At 39.7% G+C, this 17,807-nt stretch overlaps 1 protein-coding gene across 2 annotated transcripts in view; it reads right to left on the reverse strand.

Moving 5' to 3' along the window:
* The window catches only part of LOC117302932 (golgin subfamily A member 1-like), a 28,959-nt gene extending 13,259 nt beyond the window's left edge, over nt 1-15,700 (reverse strand). Inside the window, exons 1-10 of one of the 2 annotated variants that reach the window (XM_033786924.1) lie at nt 15,617-15,700; nt 13,744-13,969; nt 12,220-12,385; nt 8,867-8,997; nt 7,846-7,965; nt 6,464-6,612; nt 5,099-5,210; nt 4,437-4,532; nt 3,514-3,642; nt 622-717 (exon numbers count right to left, since the gene is read on the reverse strand). In XM_033786924.1, coding sequence (XP_033642815.1) covers nt 622-717; nt 3,514-3,642; nt 4,437-4,532; nt 5,099-5,210; nt 6,464-6,612; nt 7,846-7,965; nt 8,867-8,997; nt 12,220-12,385; nt 13,744-13,953 — 1,209 coding nt within the window. In that variant the 5' untranslated portion in view covers nt 13,954-13,969; nt 15,617-15,700. The other variant, XM_033786925.1, reaches the window with a different exon arrangement.
* Nucleotides 15,701-17,807: the final 2,107 nt, after the last annotated feature.

Here is a 17,807-nt window from a genome sequence, read left to right on the forward strand (position 1 = left end):
TATTATTTTAGTTTACCATTCTTATATACTATGTAGCACATATCAAAGTGAGGTCCCTATGCGCTTCCAACAACGTAGCTATATGTGGAGCTTCATGTACGTGTTGAAGTTTAAGATCTATTCATCTACATAGCACCATGTGAAAAAGGTGCTGCGGCGCAATATGCAACCAATCAAACCATAGATAAATATACTGGGTTCCTTTGTGTGCGTTACACGACACACAGGACCAAAGGCATGATGGTATATAGAATTTTTTTAAGACATTTATATATTATATATTTACAAAAATATGTTTTAATCTAAAATATCACCTATTATAAAGCATATCCTTGCCATTTGATTGGATGATTGTCCGTCACAGACCATTGCACGCAACATCATTCACCAAGCATTTTTTGTTCCATTCACCGTGCATTGTTCGTTCCATCCGATTTGTTCTATTGCACAAAGCGTACTACATCACTCTGTGCACGTAGAATGTTAATTTATTTGTTCAGACAAACAATTGTAACCATTGGTGATACATGACAGCAGACATTGTTAATATTAATGAACAATGAATGGATCTAGAACATCTCCAACAACCAAGTATAACTGAATACTGCCCTCTATAGTTACCTGTTGCTCCAGTCCGGATATTTGTTCCGCTGTTGAATTTCTAATATCATTAACTTCTCGACGAGTGACCTCAACTCTCTGCTCCAGCCTATCCCTCTATATCAACACAACCACAGTAAGAGAAATTACATCATTACACAACATATCTTTGTTCATACTGTAGATCTAAACACAGCCTTATAAATGTACCTCTTATTGACAAACAAAGCACTGATAATTATCTTGCAAACTAGCCCTATATAGGACTCTTCCTCTGTGCACAAATACAGAGTCCTAACTATCAAGGCCCGTTTCTGGGGCGGAACATTTTCAAAGCTTCATAACTCAAATCTTACCTGCAACAAGCCACAAATTTCAACAGATTCACATTCTATGGCGGCATACATTTTTTTGCGGTGGGTTTTGGTCGTCATATATTCTTCACAAATCCGTCATTTTCGTCAAATAATGCAGCTCCCAACGTTAAACAATTCCCGTTTTGATCGTTTTCTCACACTGTTGTCTGCTGCCGTGCGTACGCGTATACACTCGCGTGCAAGACGCAAGAGGCATAAATTATTGGTCACCGTATCTTGACTGCACAGGGTTAACACGCAAACGCAATGCAAGATTTGCGCGTCTTGCGTACATAAGGCAGACTGTGAGAGTACGAACGAAAATGGGACTTCCTTAACGTTGGGAGCTGCATTATTTCATGAAAATGACGGATTTGTTAAGAATTATGACGATCAAAACCCACTGCAGAAAAATATATGCTGCCATGGAATGTGAATCTGTTGAAATTAGTGGCTTGTTGCAGGTAAGATTTAAGTTATGAAGCTTTATAATAGATGTTAAATTTGCATCGGGGATAAAGAATATTAATTTTGGTTTTTACCCATACACCGATGTGTGTTAGCACTGTATACTCAGTACTTTCCCGAGTCCTGTGAAAAAATATCACAGGCATGTTACTCGGGTGGGATTCGAACCCACGACCCTTGCAATTCTAGAGCAGTGTCTTACCAACTAGACTACCGAGGTTGCCCGGCAGCTAGAGGCAGTTCGAATCCTATGTTCTGGCAGCGGGTACCGCAACGATATAATAGATGTTAAATTTGCATCGGGGATAAAGAATATTAATTTTGGTTTTTACCCATACACCGATGTGTGTTAGCACTGTATACTCAGTACTTTCCCGAGTCCTGTGAAAAAATATCACAGGCATGTTACTCGGGTGGGATTCGAACCCACGACCCTTGCAATTCTAGAGCAGTGTCTTACCAACTAGACTTTGAAAATTTTCCGCCCCAGAAATGTACCCTGATATCCAGAACGTCACTGTAGTACAATACGAAAGTGTAAGACCATCAGGGCCATTTGCAAACATGGTATATTTTTCTGATTCAATATAATCAATCAGTAGTATAGACCGTTTTGAACAACCCCTTTGTTTTGTTGCTATGAAAGCTGCCATCTTTTAAAGCAAACCGTATGCGCATCTAAACGTGTACATCGATTAAGCAAGCAGCTAGCAGCATTCCCGGTTTGATTTCTACGGCACACGTACGCACGCGTACGCTAACAGATGTCATGTCATATTCAATACGGTCTATTCAGGTTAAAAGCTATAATTCATGTGTCTGTTATGCATTAGGCAATATGTATAAATGACGATGTACATTAGGCAATCAGTATACATCTAGACATTGCATTATGTAAAAATGAGTATGCTCAAGGGGGGGACAATGAAATAGATGATGGATCAAGCACAACACTGACAGACATGGATCCTGACCTAACTAAAATGGATAAAGCATGATAAAGGGGAAAGACAATCAGGCTATGTACATGTAAGTTACAATACCACAGCCATGATAGCTTGGAGGCAATGACCACCAGGCTATGTAAGTTACAATACCTCTGCCATGATAGCTTGGAGGCAATGACCACCAGGCTATGTAAGTTACAATACCTCTGCCATGATAGCTTGGAGGCAATGACCACCAAGCTATGAAAGTTACAATACCACAGCCATGATAGCTTGGAGGCAATGACCACCAAGCTATGAAAGTTACAATACCACAGCCATGATAGCTTGGAGGCAATGACCACCAGGCTATGTAAGTTACATTACCTCTGCCATGATAGCTTGGAGGCAATGACCACCAGGCTATGAAAGTTACAATACCTCTGCCATGATAGCTTGGAGGCAATGACCACCAAGCTATGAAAGTTACATTACCTCTGCCATGATAGCTTGGAGGCAATGACCACCAAGCTATGAAAGTTACATTACCTCTGCCATGATAGCTTGGAGGCAATGACCACCAAGCTATGAAAGTTACATTACCTCTGCCATGATAGCTTGGAGGCAATGACCACCAAGCTATGAAAGTTACATTACCTCTGCCATGATAGCTTGGAGGCAATGACCACCAGGCTATGTAAGTTACAATACCTCTGCCATGATAGCTTGGAGGCAATGACCACCAAGCTATGCAAGTTACAATACTACAGCCATGATAGCTTGGAGGCAATGACCACCAGGCTATGGCAATGACCACCAGGCTATGTAAGTTACAATACCTCTGCCATGATAGCTTGGAGGCAATGACCACCAAGCTATGTAAGTTACATTACCTCTGCCATGATAGCTTGGAGGCAATGACCACCAGGCTATGAAAGTTACAATACCTCTGCCATGATAGCTTGGAGGCAATGACCACCAAGCTATGAAAGTTACATTACCTCTGCCATGATAGCTTGGAGGCAATGACCACCAGGCTATGTAAGTTACAATACCTCTGCCATGATAGCTTGGAGGCAATGACCACCAGGCTATGAAAGTTACAATACCTCTGCCATGATAGCTTGGAGGCAATGACCACCAGGCTATGAAAGTTACATTACCTCTGCCATGATAGCTTGGAGTTGCTCATCATCAGTCAGAGTATGATCTTGTAGTCTTTGCTCAAGCATAGTAACCTTCTCCTCAAGGTGTTTTTTTGTACTTTCTTTCTCATGAAGCTGGGTAGCCATCTATGTCATAAAAAGAAAAGGAATGATGAAATGTTTACAGCAAATCAGTCCTCAAATAGCAAGATCTTTCAACAACTGCTATTACAATGCTGGCTGGACAAGCATGCTTTCATTAAATATGTCCACACATTAAAGGGACATGTTGCCTTGGATTGGTAGAGTTGGTCTTTGAAAAGGGTTTGTAACCGTTTGTTATAAAATGCATATGGGTAGAAAGATGTTGTAAAAGTAGAATTCAATGATCCACACAAACATGCCTCGAAATTGCACGAATTTCCTTTTACCTCGTTGACTAAAACGGTCGGCCATTTATTGACTCCCAGAAATGGCCGACCGTGTTAGTTCGCTAAGTAAGAGGAAAACCATGCAATTGCGAGGCAAGTTTGTGCGGACCATTGTATTCTACTTTTAAAACATCGTTCCAACCATATGCATTTTATAACAAACGGTTGCAAATGCTTTTTATGGACCAACTCGTCCGATCCAAGGCAATGTGTTCCTTTAAAAACACAACGTACGTACATGTACATGTAGTTACACTGTTCACTTGTATATCTACATTTAGTACCCAAACTTTGACTTAAGCAGATAATCATCCATTTCAATGCTGGATCCAGTTTAATGTTCTCTTACAAACAAAGTATACTGATTCAATTAATAAGTCCCATACATGTACATATAAGGATCACGAATACTTGGTACGCGCATGTTAGGTGGAATGAGGTGCATGCTGGTCTTAATCAACAGTTTGACTTGCGCAATGGGTATTTGCGGAAAAGTCAATTAAAACTCACCTGTGTTTTGTAGACTTCCCTCTCATGACGTAAGGACTCCATATCTTCCTGTGTGCTTGATAATCTCTCCTCCAATGTCATTATCTTATGACCCTTCTATATAACATAATGAATGAAACAAAGCATTGTATGACTGGATGTACAAGTATTCTTTGAGTCAAGGACTTAAAAATATTGTTTTTAAATGGAAAAGCTTGTAGAGTATTTTTGATAAGACTGACAGTGCTTTCATTCATTTGGGATAGGCTGCAAATAGAAACATAGGAATCTGTAGTAACTATTGGTATATGGATAACACGACTTGTAACAGCCGAGGTACAAAGCATTAATGACCTGCATTTAGAATTCCGAGTTTTAAGCTGGGCCCGATTTCATAGAGCTGCTAAACGGACAATTGTGTGCTTACTGCACTATTTCCATTTCATAAATGCTAACCTTCCGGTGCTTACTGCATGAAAATTATAGACCTAACAATATAAATCCATGGTGAACGCACAAGATGGCCGCCTTATTTTGATTCCAACTTGTGAAATACGTTTACACCTTAGCAAATTTTTCTGCTATAAACACTGTAGTAACACAACAAATTTGCTTACAGTTAAGCAGTTATATGAAATTGGGCCTACATCAAAATTATGAATGACTGTAAATAAAATACACACCGCCTGATTGTCTGATGTTAAGCTTTGCAGTCTATCTTCTAATGACGTCTTGAGACGTTCTTGTTGGGAGCTGTGGTCTTCTGATTGAGTCTTCTGTTTAATCAATTCATCCCTAAATAATAAAAGGACAACACAGTCAACATATTGCAGCAACTTTTATCAGCTTGTCATGAACGTATATTTGGCGGGAGTAAATCGCTGCTTAAAGGCACTGGACACTTTTGGTAATTACTCAAGATAATTGTTAGCATAAAAACTTACTTGGTAACAAGCAATGTAGAGCTGTTGGTAGTATAAAACATAATAAGAAACGACTCCCTCTGTAGACACAAAGTTTTTAAGAAAGAGCTAATTTCTCACTCAAATATTTAAATTGAGTACGAGACCTCAAAATCGAAATCAAGCATCTGGAAGCACACAACTTTGTATAATACCAGGGTGTTTTTTTTCTTCCATTATTATCTCGCAACTTCAACGACCAATGGAGTTAAAATTTTCACAGGTTTGTTATTTTGTACATACATGTTGAGATACACCAAGTGAGAAGACTGGTCTTAAACAATTACCAAAGGTGTCCAGTGTCTTTAAATGGTATTCCTCTACTCCTATTGGTAGTAGCATGTCACGTTGGGGTGTTTAAACGGTTGAAAATGACCTGCTGGAGCTGTTTATAACTGGCTGGCTTCCGTGTGTCAGGCACGCAAGATTATCACGCGAAACGCAATTCATAGCTATTAGTAACAGCGCGTAATCTATTTCAAAGCCTGCGCGCGTACACACAACCCAAGCGCATCAAACAGATTCTTCACAAAGATTTTGACAAAATTATTTCAAACCTCGAATTTTCAATTGTCAAGGTGTCTATAATTGTATTTTTTTACCATGTTTTTTAACAAAAGGGCATTCATAAATACCCTAGACAGTTTCTCTACTCCTTTTGGTGGAGAGCGCGTCACGTTGGGGTGTTTAAACAGTTGATAAACAGTTTATAACTGGCTGGCTTAGGCTTGTCAGGCACGCAAAGTTTTTGTCAAAGTGTCTGTAATATTGGGTTTTTTTTTACGTTTTTTAAGAAAAGGGCATTTACGAATGGGAATAAAAGACAAGTGACTCGTTCTTAAACATCCGTTTTAAACCTTGCAGGGTCGTTGCCGTGCGCTAAAGCAAACGGCGATTCGACCCTGCCGGCTTTAAATGGCCGTGTAAGAACTCGTCGCTACACTTTTATTCCCTTATTTATGAATGGGAAAAAAAGAGTAGTGACTCGTTCTTAAACGTCCGTTTAGGGACTCGTCGCTACCCTTTTATTCTCTTATTTATAATGTGTGAAATTGATCGCTATCTGCATGTATTCAGTTGACTTACCTTGTTTGTCTGAGCTTAGCAAGGTTGTCCTTTGTACTAGTGAATTCTGTTGCCATCTTATTGTATCGTTCATTACTCTCAGTAAACTTCTCTTTGATATGTTCTAGATCAGCTTTACATTGATGGAGTTCCTCTTGACTAATCACAAACTGAGTCCAATCAAATCAGAAAAGTAGAGATCAATACATTCATCTTACAGTGACATTAGGGCTATAGCCGAGTTGCTGGCTACAGCTAAGGCTACGGCTGTTACTAAGTGTGTTGCTAAGGAAAGCCTATACCTCAACGCATGATGACGCGGAAATCTTGCTGTAGCCCTACAATCTGTAGCCGCCAAATAAGACACAACCTTTTGTCGGTTATTTACAAATACCTGATGGAAAAGACTGATGACATTTCCTCCCACAATCTACATGTATGAAGAGAATTTACTACAGTCCATCAGAAAAGAAAAAGAAATGAATGGTGGCACCCTTAGAACAACTTTAAAGCCCAGTCCAAACCTCCTGCAAATGTAATTGCGATACGAATGTTGACGTCGAAATTCGCAACAAATAATTCACATCAGTTGAAAAGTGCTCAACTCCTGCGAAACAAAATCTGCTTCGCATTCGCAGGAAGTATGAACCAGGCTTAACTTGAAGCTAAATTGAAGAGAAATGATGACATCTAAACACATTGTTCTAATGGCTCAGGGATCTATACTAGATGCATTTTTTATTTAATTGGCAATGAAATGATCATGGCATGACAATGAATTCATTATGGCTAGGAACCATAACTCATTCTGACCATTCTTGAATGCTAACAGTTCTCAGCAGTTCTACAGTAAATGGTATATTGGTGGGAACCCCAATGTAATCATTTGGGGAAAAAATGCTAAAACTAGAGAGCTTGTTCATCTGTCAACACAAGAATTTCAATCACAATCAATTATCATTCAAACCAAGGATGCCTCATAGTGAACTAATCGAATCACTGCACTGGGCCACTGTATAGCTCTCAGGCCTGAGGAAACATGTGAACAATTAGGGCGCTTGTTATGTGAACCAGACACACCAGGGCTAACCCCTACTCTTCAATGATAAGGCATCTGTGCTCTTTTACTTGCACAACCAACCCTAACCATAGGCCCTTTGGCTAGACATCCCATCCCAAGGACAAAGCAATTATAGAAAAGTATCTTGCTTCAGAACATGAGAGCCATCACTCAGGGATTCAAACCCCAACTCTGCTGATCAGAAATACCAGAGCTTGAGTCCCAGTGCTCTTAAACCCTTGACCATGACTCAACAATACTATCCTTATCATGAACAAAAGGTGTCAGACTATGTTACAATCCCCTAAACTTTGAAGATGTAGCAAACATGATTGTAACTGACCATGTGTTTGACCTTAGCTAGTTCCTGGACCTGGAAGCCTTGTAATTCTTCACTATCTTCTTGTTTCTTGAATTTATCCATGGACAATCTCTGTAACTGGTCTTGAAGATCCACCTTTTCCTGTAATTAAACCCAAAACAAAGGTTGTTAAAACAGGAAGATAAAAAAAGATATCATACCCAAGAGTGCAATTGTGATTGGGTAATCACTGACCTGATAAATCCCGTATCATACCCCCTTAAACTTGTATCATACCCTTACGGCGTTGTGCACATTCGCAGTAGTATAGTTGTGTAGCCACTTTGTGAGTTGTGTTTACAAGCATGGCATTTTAGTGTCGGGTAAACAAGAAAGCTCACGGTCGGTGATAAAAGTGTTTTATGGTACATGGTTGATAAAAATGTTATTAGGTTCGATGAGTGTGATACGGACTACATCCAGTCTCGGAGTTAGGCTCCTCGACTAGATAGTCTGTATCACACCCAATCTCACCTAATAAGGTAGTACCCAAGCCAAAGTCAAGAAGCCTCAAGATAATGGTAACTACATCAGCATAAACCATTTCAATTGGCTGTTGGCAGACCTACATGTACCCTTTGTAATCCTCCTATTCTCTATAATGTTTGGCTGCGAGTTTACCAACCATTCAACTCTATTCAACTTCATGGATTGTGTCTGGCCTGGAATTACATGCAAGTCACATAGGCCGTGACCTCCGAGTGCCCCTGGTCTTGGCCTTGGTGAACTTCAAAAGTTTCTCATTGACTTTATTAAGATTTTCCAATCAAAGTGCCCTTTGAAAAATTAAAATGACCTTGCCCTTTCAAAACGTTCAAAGATGAAATTCCAGGCTTGTTGTTGTGTATGGAGGAATAACTGAGCAATGTACTTACATGATTTCACATCAAAATGATATTCAGCGATAATGCACCCACATACATCCAACATTTGTGTCATGAGTAATTTACCATGTAGACTATATCTGACATGCCCCTGGGAACTGATTCAACACCAAACTTACTTTATCCAATGTCTGTATCTCTGCATTCAGCTCCTCTTCTTTTTTCTTTACAGCTGAGGCTAGCTTGTCTGCCATCTTGGATCTTCTCAACTGAAACTCTTCATTTAATTCTTGAATCCGTTTTGTATGAGCTACATCAAGAGAAAAACAAGCATTAAGACTATCAAAATTTAACAAAACAAAACGAAATCACAAAACAGACAATGTGAGAAAGTGTCTCACTGTTGCAGGCCACCATTCTTTTAAAGTTGTTTTACAAAGCTAAACACCAACAGATAGCCATTCCAATCCCAGACTACATTTGACCTAGACAATGTCCAACATGACAACAACAAAATAGATTCATGAGACACAGCCCTAGTTCTGACAGCTGCAAGAACAGCTTCTTCCAAGAAATCTGCGGGACTGGGATGCCCTCCCTAAAATCATCCTTGAGCTGAGTGCCCACTGTTACGCAGTTCAAGGGAGCCATCAGTGCCTAAACCATTGACTTGCACCATTTGTAAAGTTGAGAACACCACGCACATGTGTCCACCAACTGCGACACATCACACACAACCCTCGTTTAGTTGCTGGAAGGCGTTGACGAGTACCAGCCTAGATACAGCCGTCATCCCAGCCTACTCCATTGGGCCATGTACAGCGTCATGACGTAACTCTGCTGCAAGATGCAACGTCACACGCTGGGAATGTCGTGTGTGTGTGTCCTGGTCAGCAGTGAGTCAAGGTCAGCAGATGAGTTGGATATAGTTTCTATTGTTCAATACTGAAAAACACCCGTTTTGTATTCCTCACAAAAAAGACACCAAAAAAATAACTTCTGAGAAAGTCATACAATGGGGGGAGGAATTAAGAATCCATAAACTATCAACCAAGGACTAGAATGAAGAATTTTCTCTCTTTTCTGTCCCTGTGTAACAGGACAAAGCTTTCTCTGCCCCAGAACTCCCTTTGGGGTTGAAAACGGTCTTCAAGCAAGTCAACTTGACACTTGTATTGAGTACATGATAATGAGAAATCTTCAGTTTATCGTCACTACTTAAGTAGTGAAGAGAGATAAACTGAAGATTTCTCATTATCATGTACTCAATGCATCCAAACCTTTATTGAGACTTTATGCAGTTACTGGCACTAAATGCCAGAATGCGGCCTCTAGAGAACTTATTCAGGATTATTTATCTTCAAAGCAATCAAAAGACGGCACCGCTGGATTGTCTAGTGGTGGCAAGCTACACACCTCAGTCTACAGAAAAGACACTAATACAGATCAATACCTGCTGTTCCACTCGCACCATCCTTTAGTCCATAAACTTGGTGTCATCAAAACAGATACCATTTGTTCTGCTGAAGTCGCTAGAGTGAATGAACACAAGCACTCAAAATCAGCCCTTGATGCTTGCGGATAACAAAAATGGACATTTGAGAAAGCTCTTCACAAGTCTTAACTACTGTACGAGCTCAGAAGAAACCTTCACAAACCACCGCTAGAACCGAGACGCAACGGAACAATACCATCATGTGTCTGGACTTTTTGGGAAAAAAATCAGAGAATTTTCAGCAAACATCAAATATCTGTCTCGTTCAAGCCCAACAATACTCCAAGACAGAAGCTAGTTCATCCCCAAGGACAAAGCTCCCAAGGACAAACAAAGCAACGTTTTGTATCCAATGTTAAGATCGTGGATGAGAAGAGCTGTACATAGGGGAAACTAAACAGACACTTGACAAGCGTATGTACCAACACAGATGGGCTAGCTCTGGCTGTGGAGACTTGGCCATCTTTGGGCACCTATATTGTACACGTAAACAGCACAAACTACTCTTTCAACAACGAGGGCGTTGTCATCTTGGACAGAGAGGCAAGGTGGTTTGAAAGAGGAGTAAAAGAGGCGATGTGAAGAGAGAGTGATCCGGACCATCACTATACAGAGGAGGGGGTATACGCCATAACTTGGCGGGGGCCTACACTGCAGCTTTTTCCGAGTCTGTGCTTTATGATCAACATGGACAAGTCACAGCTCATTCCTACTCAAAGGATTTCTTGCATGTACATTGGATTTTTAATTGATTCAGTAGATTTGACTGAAAAGATTTAAAAAATCATCAGTCATTGCCAGAAGACTTTAGAGGCCAGAACAGTTACAGTCCGAGAACTCTCCAGTCTGCTGGGAAGACTATCTTCCTCTATACTTGCAGTCCTACCAGATCCAGTATTTTACCGGAGCGTACAAGAAGACAAGATCTCATCTCTCCGCTGAGAGAACAGTTACGAAGCTCCTGTGACACTTTCAAAGGAATATCTCGCAGAACTAAAAGCATGGATTACATGTCAACAGGCCTGGAAAGGTCGGGAAGTTCTACGCCTGTCACCAAAACTGACTATACAAACCAGCGCATCTATGAGCAGATGGGGTGCATGCATCGATCAATCATAGATACATGTAGGTCGCGGCTGGACACCCTTGGAACAGTCTCATCACATCAACTCCCACTAACTGTTGGCAGTATGGGATAATTCTTCTTCAGATGGACAGTTCTGCAGCCATTTCTTACATCAATCACCAGATGAAACTCACTCAACACTGATGTCTCAGTTAACCATCAAGATCTGGGTATGGGGTCTCAAAAGAAACATCACACTAATAGCACAACATTACCCGGGTCTCAGAACATCACAGCAGACAGAATGTCTCAAGTTTTCAAGGCAGGGCAGAATGACAACTCCTTTTGGGGTATTCCAAACAATTACGGATGTCATGAACTGTTCCAGAAGTAAACCTTTTTCCTGAACACTCAACTACAAACTTTTATCTCATGACAACCACATCCACTGGCTTGGAGACTCAACACTATCTTGCTGAATTGGAGGGGCATAAAGGGCTATGTTTTCCCCTACTTTATACTCTCAACTTGCCCTGTGGGCAACTAAACACTGTGTAGCCTACTTGTTTAAAATGCTCATATTTTTTCCATTCAGATGTGAGTAATTAATTTTTTTGTTAATTTTTTAGTGTTTGAGTGTTAATGCACATCAGAAAGATACATTTATGGCAACACACATTTAAAATCAGGGCTACTAAAACTTTCTGTGGGCAAGTAAAACCCAGTGTCTATTAAGCCCGTTGGCTCAAAAAGCTTAAGAGTACAATTATATGCAATTATCACAATGCAGCCATCTTTAATTTCTCCCATTGATATCACTTGATATCAATGTTTCCAAACCGAGGCTGGAAGAACCAAATAGTCTGGTTCTAATTGAAAAATAATTATTAGCATTCATCATTGTTATCCGATATGAGGAACATGACCAAGATGGAGGTAGCATGATAAAGGTCTATAGCAAAAAGTCTTACCCTCTTGTTGTTTCTCCAAAACAGTCTCCAACTTCTCTTTTGACTTCACTGTATCTTTCAGCATTGCAGAATATTCATCTAATTTACTCTCCAGTCGCCTGACCTGGTCGTTACGTTGAGATAATTCAGTTTGTAATGTCTCAACTGTTACATGTACATCTGCTCCCTGTTATACCAATAAACATAAACAACATTTTGCAATTGAAACTCCTTTAAATCCTTTATGTTCTTCAAACATAGACCTACGTAATAGGTCTAGGACTCATCAGTGTAAGTTCCATCGTAACGCAGCAGATAGAGATTACAATATTTAAGTCATATTCATCACTCAGTGACGCTCCTTATGCTGCAACATTTCCTGCAAGGTATGTTGGACTACGATTGAAATATGAGACCTACAAGTAATCCTTAGCACCATGTACATTTAAGGGTTTACAAGGTGCTGTGGTGCAATGCTGCAAATCAAACCAGCCGTCGATTTCACCAAACTCATCCTAACTTAGAATTAATCTTAGGACTTAGGACGAGTAAAGTTCCTTATCCAAATATGTAGGACGCATTGAACCCATCCTAAGTTAGGACCGGTTACTCGTCCTAACTCGAGATAGGATTAATCCTAGCGTTTCTTGAAATCGGTCACAGGAACACCTATAAAGGAACCCATTAGGCCTACACCAGAATGAAGTCAAAACCTCAACAGAGTTGAAATGTTTTTCTTTGTTTAATTCCCTCTTTGTTTTCTTGAAGTTAAGTTTGACCTCTTGCCATGTACAACATGCATACACATAGGGGAACAAATTCTACTTGTACATGTAAGTGGTTCCCTACATGTATTCCACTATTTCCCCAAGTCAAAACCATTCAGTGTTATAATTTTGTTAAAAAAATTAAGTATTTACTACATACAATTAAATGTAGCTGGGCATTTTCAAAAGTTGCTATTATTTGGTTCTTTGTACATTCATTTAACGACGTCTTCACTCTAAAAACAAAAAGCATTTTTGCTAGGGAAGGCACTGCCTCATTTAGTTACCGTAATGTTTTTATTGTGGCGTGTCATGGCCTAGCGGTTAAGAGCACTGAAATCAAACTCTGGTGTTTCTCCAGCAGAGTGTGGGTTCGAGTCCCAGTCGGGACACCTCCTGTGTCCTTAAGTATGACACTTGACCATGATGCTTCGTTTTTCGGATAGGATGTAAAGCCGTTGGTCCCGCATGTGTGTAACACCTGTAAAAAAAACCTAGTCCACTTATCAAAAAGAGAAGGGCTTGGCCCTGGTGTTCCTGGTTTGATTGGTGGCATATTGCACCACAGCACCTTGTACACTATTCACGGTGCTATGTGCAAGAGGTAGGTCTCACACCTAAAACAAAGTCCCACATACTGTGGCCTACATGTGTTTCCTTGCAGGCAAACAACTGTATGTTAAAATGCCTTGAACATCACTAAGTGACGTATAGCGCACTATATTAAAAAGCCACTATTAAATGTATTATTATTATTATTGTTAACTATTATACTAACCTTCTTGGCATCTCCTGAATGAGTTTGAGTATTAAGACTAGATGAACTACCATGTGAGGATAGACTAGCCACTGATCCTCTATGGCCTCTGGATATTGGTGATGTATTTGATGCATGTTGTGGTTGTGTTGTTCCTACATACTTCTTAGAAAGACTGTTTTCCTCAACACCTTCTTCTTCCACTATCTTCTTTTTCAGCTTCGCAAACATGGCTTTTTAATGGTTACTTAACAAAAAAATAGGAAGAAATATTTAACAATAAGCTATTACCTCACCAAATCAGTGTCCTATATTTATACAAATATTGCATGAGTAAGAGTGCAATATAACAGAACATATCATAGATGAAATTTGTCCAGATTTGAACATGGTGATTATATTCTGCTTAAAAAAATAGTAGCAATTAATGCAATCAACACATACGGTAATGTAATGTGGGTTGGGGGATATCTCATCGAGGTAAATTAGATACTATATTATTTCATATCAAATGAAAAAATGGTGGCGCCATACAGAAACTTTTCCCAGCTCTATTACTGTGGGACCAGGACTAATGAAGAAACACAGAGTCATGCATGGATGTGGGGAGGGGGGCGGGGGGGCGGGGGGGGGGGGGGGGGGGGGGGCACATTGTGAGTATTACCCATACACTGTACCTAGAACTATGACTGGTTCATTATAGCTAGCTACATACGTATGATATCTCTCACGGCAATAACTATACTAATTCAATGAATTTTGCAATCGCAAATCTCTCTTCTTTTTCTTTTTTTCTCGCCAAAATTAGGCTCTATGTGTCCTTTGAACTCTCATTGTCCCCAGGGACGACAGAAAATCCACTCCGCAATCTCAAAAATGATTACCGTAATTCCGTCCCCGACTAGTTCATTTTACCACTACACTACAAATGCCGATTGTCCCCGACCGTGCACATATTTTTTTCCCAGGACAAACATGGAAAATTATCAGCACACGTTCATCCTGGAAAGAAAAAAATACCCAATCTGCGCTTTGTGTACAAAACATATGGTAGCGTCTTGGAACACACTCTGCGTGGTCCTCATAATATATGTGGTTACGGGAGATGATAGCGAAACGAAACCGAAATAGTTCTAGGAGTAGACACAGAACAGATGGTACATGTAGGTAGCTGATAATGAATGCCAGTCAAAAAGCCCCTAAGTAAAGTTGCCCACTACTACTAGCAAAGCTGCCCTGACACAGCTGTGTCACTGTCAGTGTCAGGGCGACTTTGATAGTAATGACAGTCCCCCTGGCCTGCCTAACAATCGATGTATAAAATTCAAACCAACTATCATTCATTGGGTGGGATGAAACAATTCAATGATACAAAGTTTTGTTATAGTTAAGCCTATCAATATCATTGTCAATTATCAATACCACCGGTCATCATGATCATGGAGGTAAAATGGTTATGTTTAAACTAACTATCTTTTATTAGTTAGTGAAAAGTAAAAATTTTTAATAATATAAAATAAAAAAAAAATAACTAGACTTTTGTTTTGAAAAACAAAAATTAACATTACAGAGTTAATTCTCAACAGCACCCGCATGCCTTTTATACTTGGCGACTTTGATCATGGATGGAGCAATACTTTTAATTTAGTGGGCGACTTTGTAGTGGGCGACTTTTTGGTGGGGGCGAGTTGACTCACTGGTTAGGTTTCTAGTATTATTAATTATGTGGATCGTGGATGTGACTGACACACTGCTGCACAGTGACAGCCTCCGCCCGTCCGTGAGACTTCACAAACAAACAAATATTTTTGTTAATAATTGGGAAACAAAACGAACGGTTTACCAAAGTAGCCTGTAAGTGTAAGCCTGAAGAACAGAACTTCCAAAGTCTTACCCAATAGTATGGTGAGAATATAAAACAGTCAGTACGGTCGGACGACAGACCATTCCAACACAGCATACGGGACGTGTAATTTACGTGGCTTCCTGATTTACACAAAATAACAACAGTCAGTGCGTCAACCATCTATTTTCAGCACACGTAACACAGCGCACAATCTAGTCTTGGTCCGAGACGTCACTATCTCATACTCTCGTAACGTAACGTGTGATAACCCGACAGAGGGCGCGCTTTTCTTCTTGAATTCATTTCGGTAGAGGACTACAGAGTCTTTTCAAAAACCCTCCAACACAACATAATTATCAAAAAAGTTATTAGTAAGCAGGGAAAATAATTGTGCATAAAAATACTTGCATAAATTAAAATATGCTGTGTTCGCCTCTATTTTCACGAATGTGATAGTGGCAAAAATATATAAAATATATAATTTTCACATCAATACTTTGCATGCAAATTTCTCTTGAAACCCTCCAAAACAAGGTAGGCCCTATCAAAATCATTATTTAAAAACCAAAAATTTAAAGTGGGCCTGCGGGAAATAATATGAAAAATTTGCATAAATTAAAAATTGCCGTTTTCGCCTCTATCCGTCTATTTTCACTAATGTAAGCCTATGCATGCATACGCCCTGATAGTTGAAGAATTGATATCATTATCACATTTCATGGAGTGTTTACTGCCTGAAATCAAACAATCCTCCCAAACAAAGTAGCCTATTTATATAGGCCTAAACATTTTCGGAAATATGCAGTGAGTATAGACATGCAAAAACAATGTGATACTGAAAAAATTCTTATTCTAACACAACGAGGTGTGTGCAATATTAGAGGCAGACGAGGCCATTCTTAATTTTATGCAAATGCATATCCTTTTTTAGAAAAACTTTGTGATACCTTGTTGTTGGGAGGGGCTTCAAGAGTCATTTGCATGCAAATAATTTGATCGGACGATTTTGCATTCATACAAAAACGGCAATGTTTAATTCAAGAAAATTATGCATGAATTATTTCCCCACCGGGTTAATGTTTCTATATTTAGAGTTAATTCAGAGCGGAGACCATGTGTGCCTTCCTAGCATTCACAGTGACCTTTAATGAAAACGCAATAGCTGTGTGTTGTTTTACCTTGATAAGTTAATTCTTTACTCACCCGGCGCACCTCGACATCGAAGCCAGTGACACTTAAATCCAAGTTGCAAAACTAAAATCATGAAATTAAAGTGAGATGCCTGAAAATGGGCTTCATGGTTGAAGCCTCTCTCAGATTCAAAGTGAAAAATATGCCTATACCTTCTTCTCTCTAAAACTACACATTACCTAGCGTGGGTAATAATTATGCAGCTCTCCAATGCGCCTTATATAAGTAACTTTTTATATGCATACATTTTTGGGGGAATTACCAAAGGTAATAGGCAGTGAACACTGTTGGTAATAATAAAGGTAATAGGCAGTGAACACTGTTGGTAATAATTGTCAAAGACTCTCACTTTGGGAATTACCAAAGGTAATAGGCAGTGAACACTGTTGGTAATAATAAAGGTAATGGGCAGTGAACACTGTTGGTAATAATAAAGGTAATAGGCAGTGAACACTGTTGGTAATAATAAAGGTAATAGGCAGTGAACACTGTTGGTAATAATTGTCAAAGACTCTCACTTTGGGAATTACCAAAGGTAATAGGCAGTGAACACTGTTGGTAATAATAAAGGTAATGGGCAGTGAACACTGTTGGTAATAATAAAGGTAATAGGCAGTGAACACTGTTGGTAATAATAAAGGTAATAGGCAGTGAACACTGTTGGTAATAATTGTCAAAGACCAGTAGTCTCACTTTGTGTACCCCAACATTATGCATTAAATAACAAATCTGTGAAAATGTTGACTCAATTGGTAATCGAAGTTGCAAGTGTCGTGGCCGAGCCTTTTCAAGCTTTATGGTGACGCTGTTTAGCAGAATGTGGGTTCGGGAGTCGTGAAACTTGTGTCCCTGAGCCATGGACACTTAACTATAATTGCTTCTCTCCACCCAGGGGTTTAATGGCTAGGCAGGGGGTAGGCCTATCCTGTACTGCTCCATGGTACCTTTGAGGGCAGAGATGGTTCTTGTGATTGTTTTTCCAAAATAGCGCAGTGCAGGCTGCGCTGTAAACTTTACAGGGAGCTGAGATACTTGGTTAAAAATAAAT

This window comes from Asterias rubens, chromosome 19 (genome assembly GCF_902459465.1).
Source record: "Asterias rubens chromosome 19, eAstRub1.3, whole genome shotgun sequence".
NCBI classification, from domain to species: domain Eukaryota; kingdom Metazoa; phylum Echinodermata; class Asteroidea; order Forcipulatida; family Asteriidae; genus Asterias; species Asterias rubens.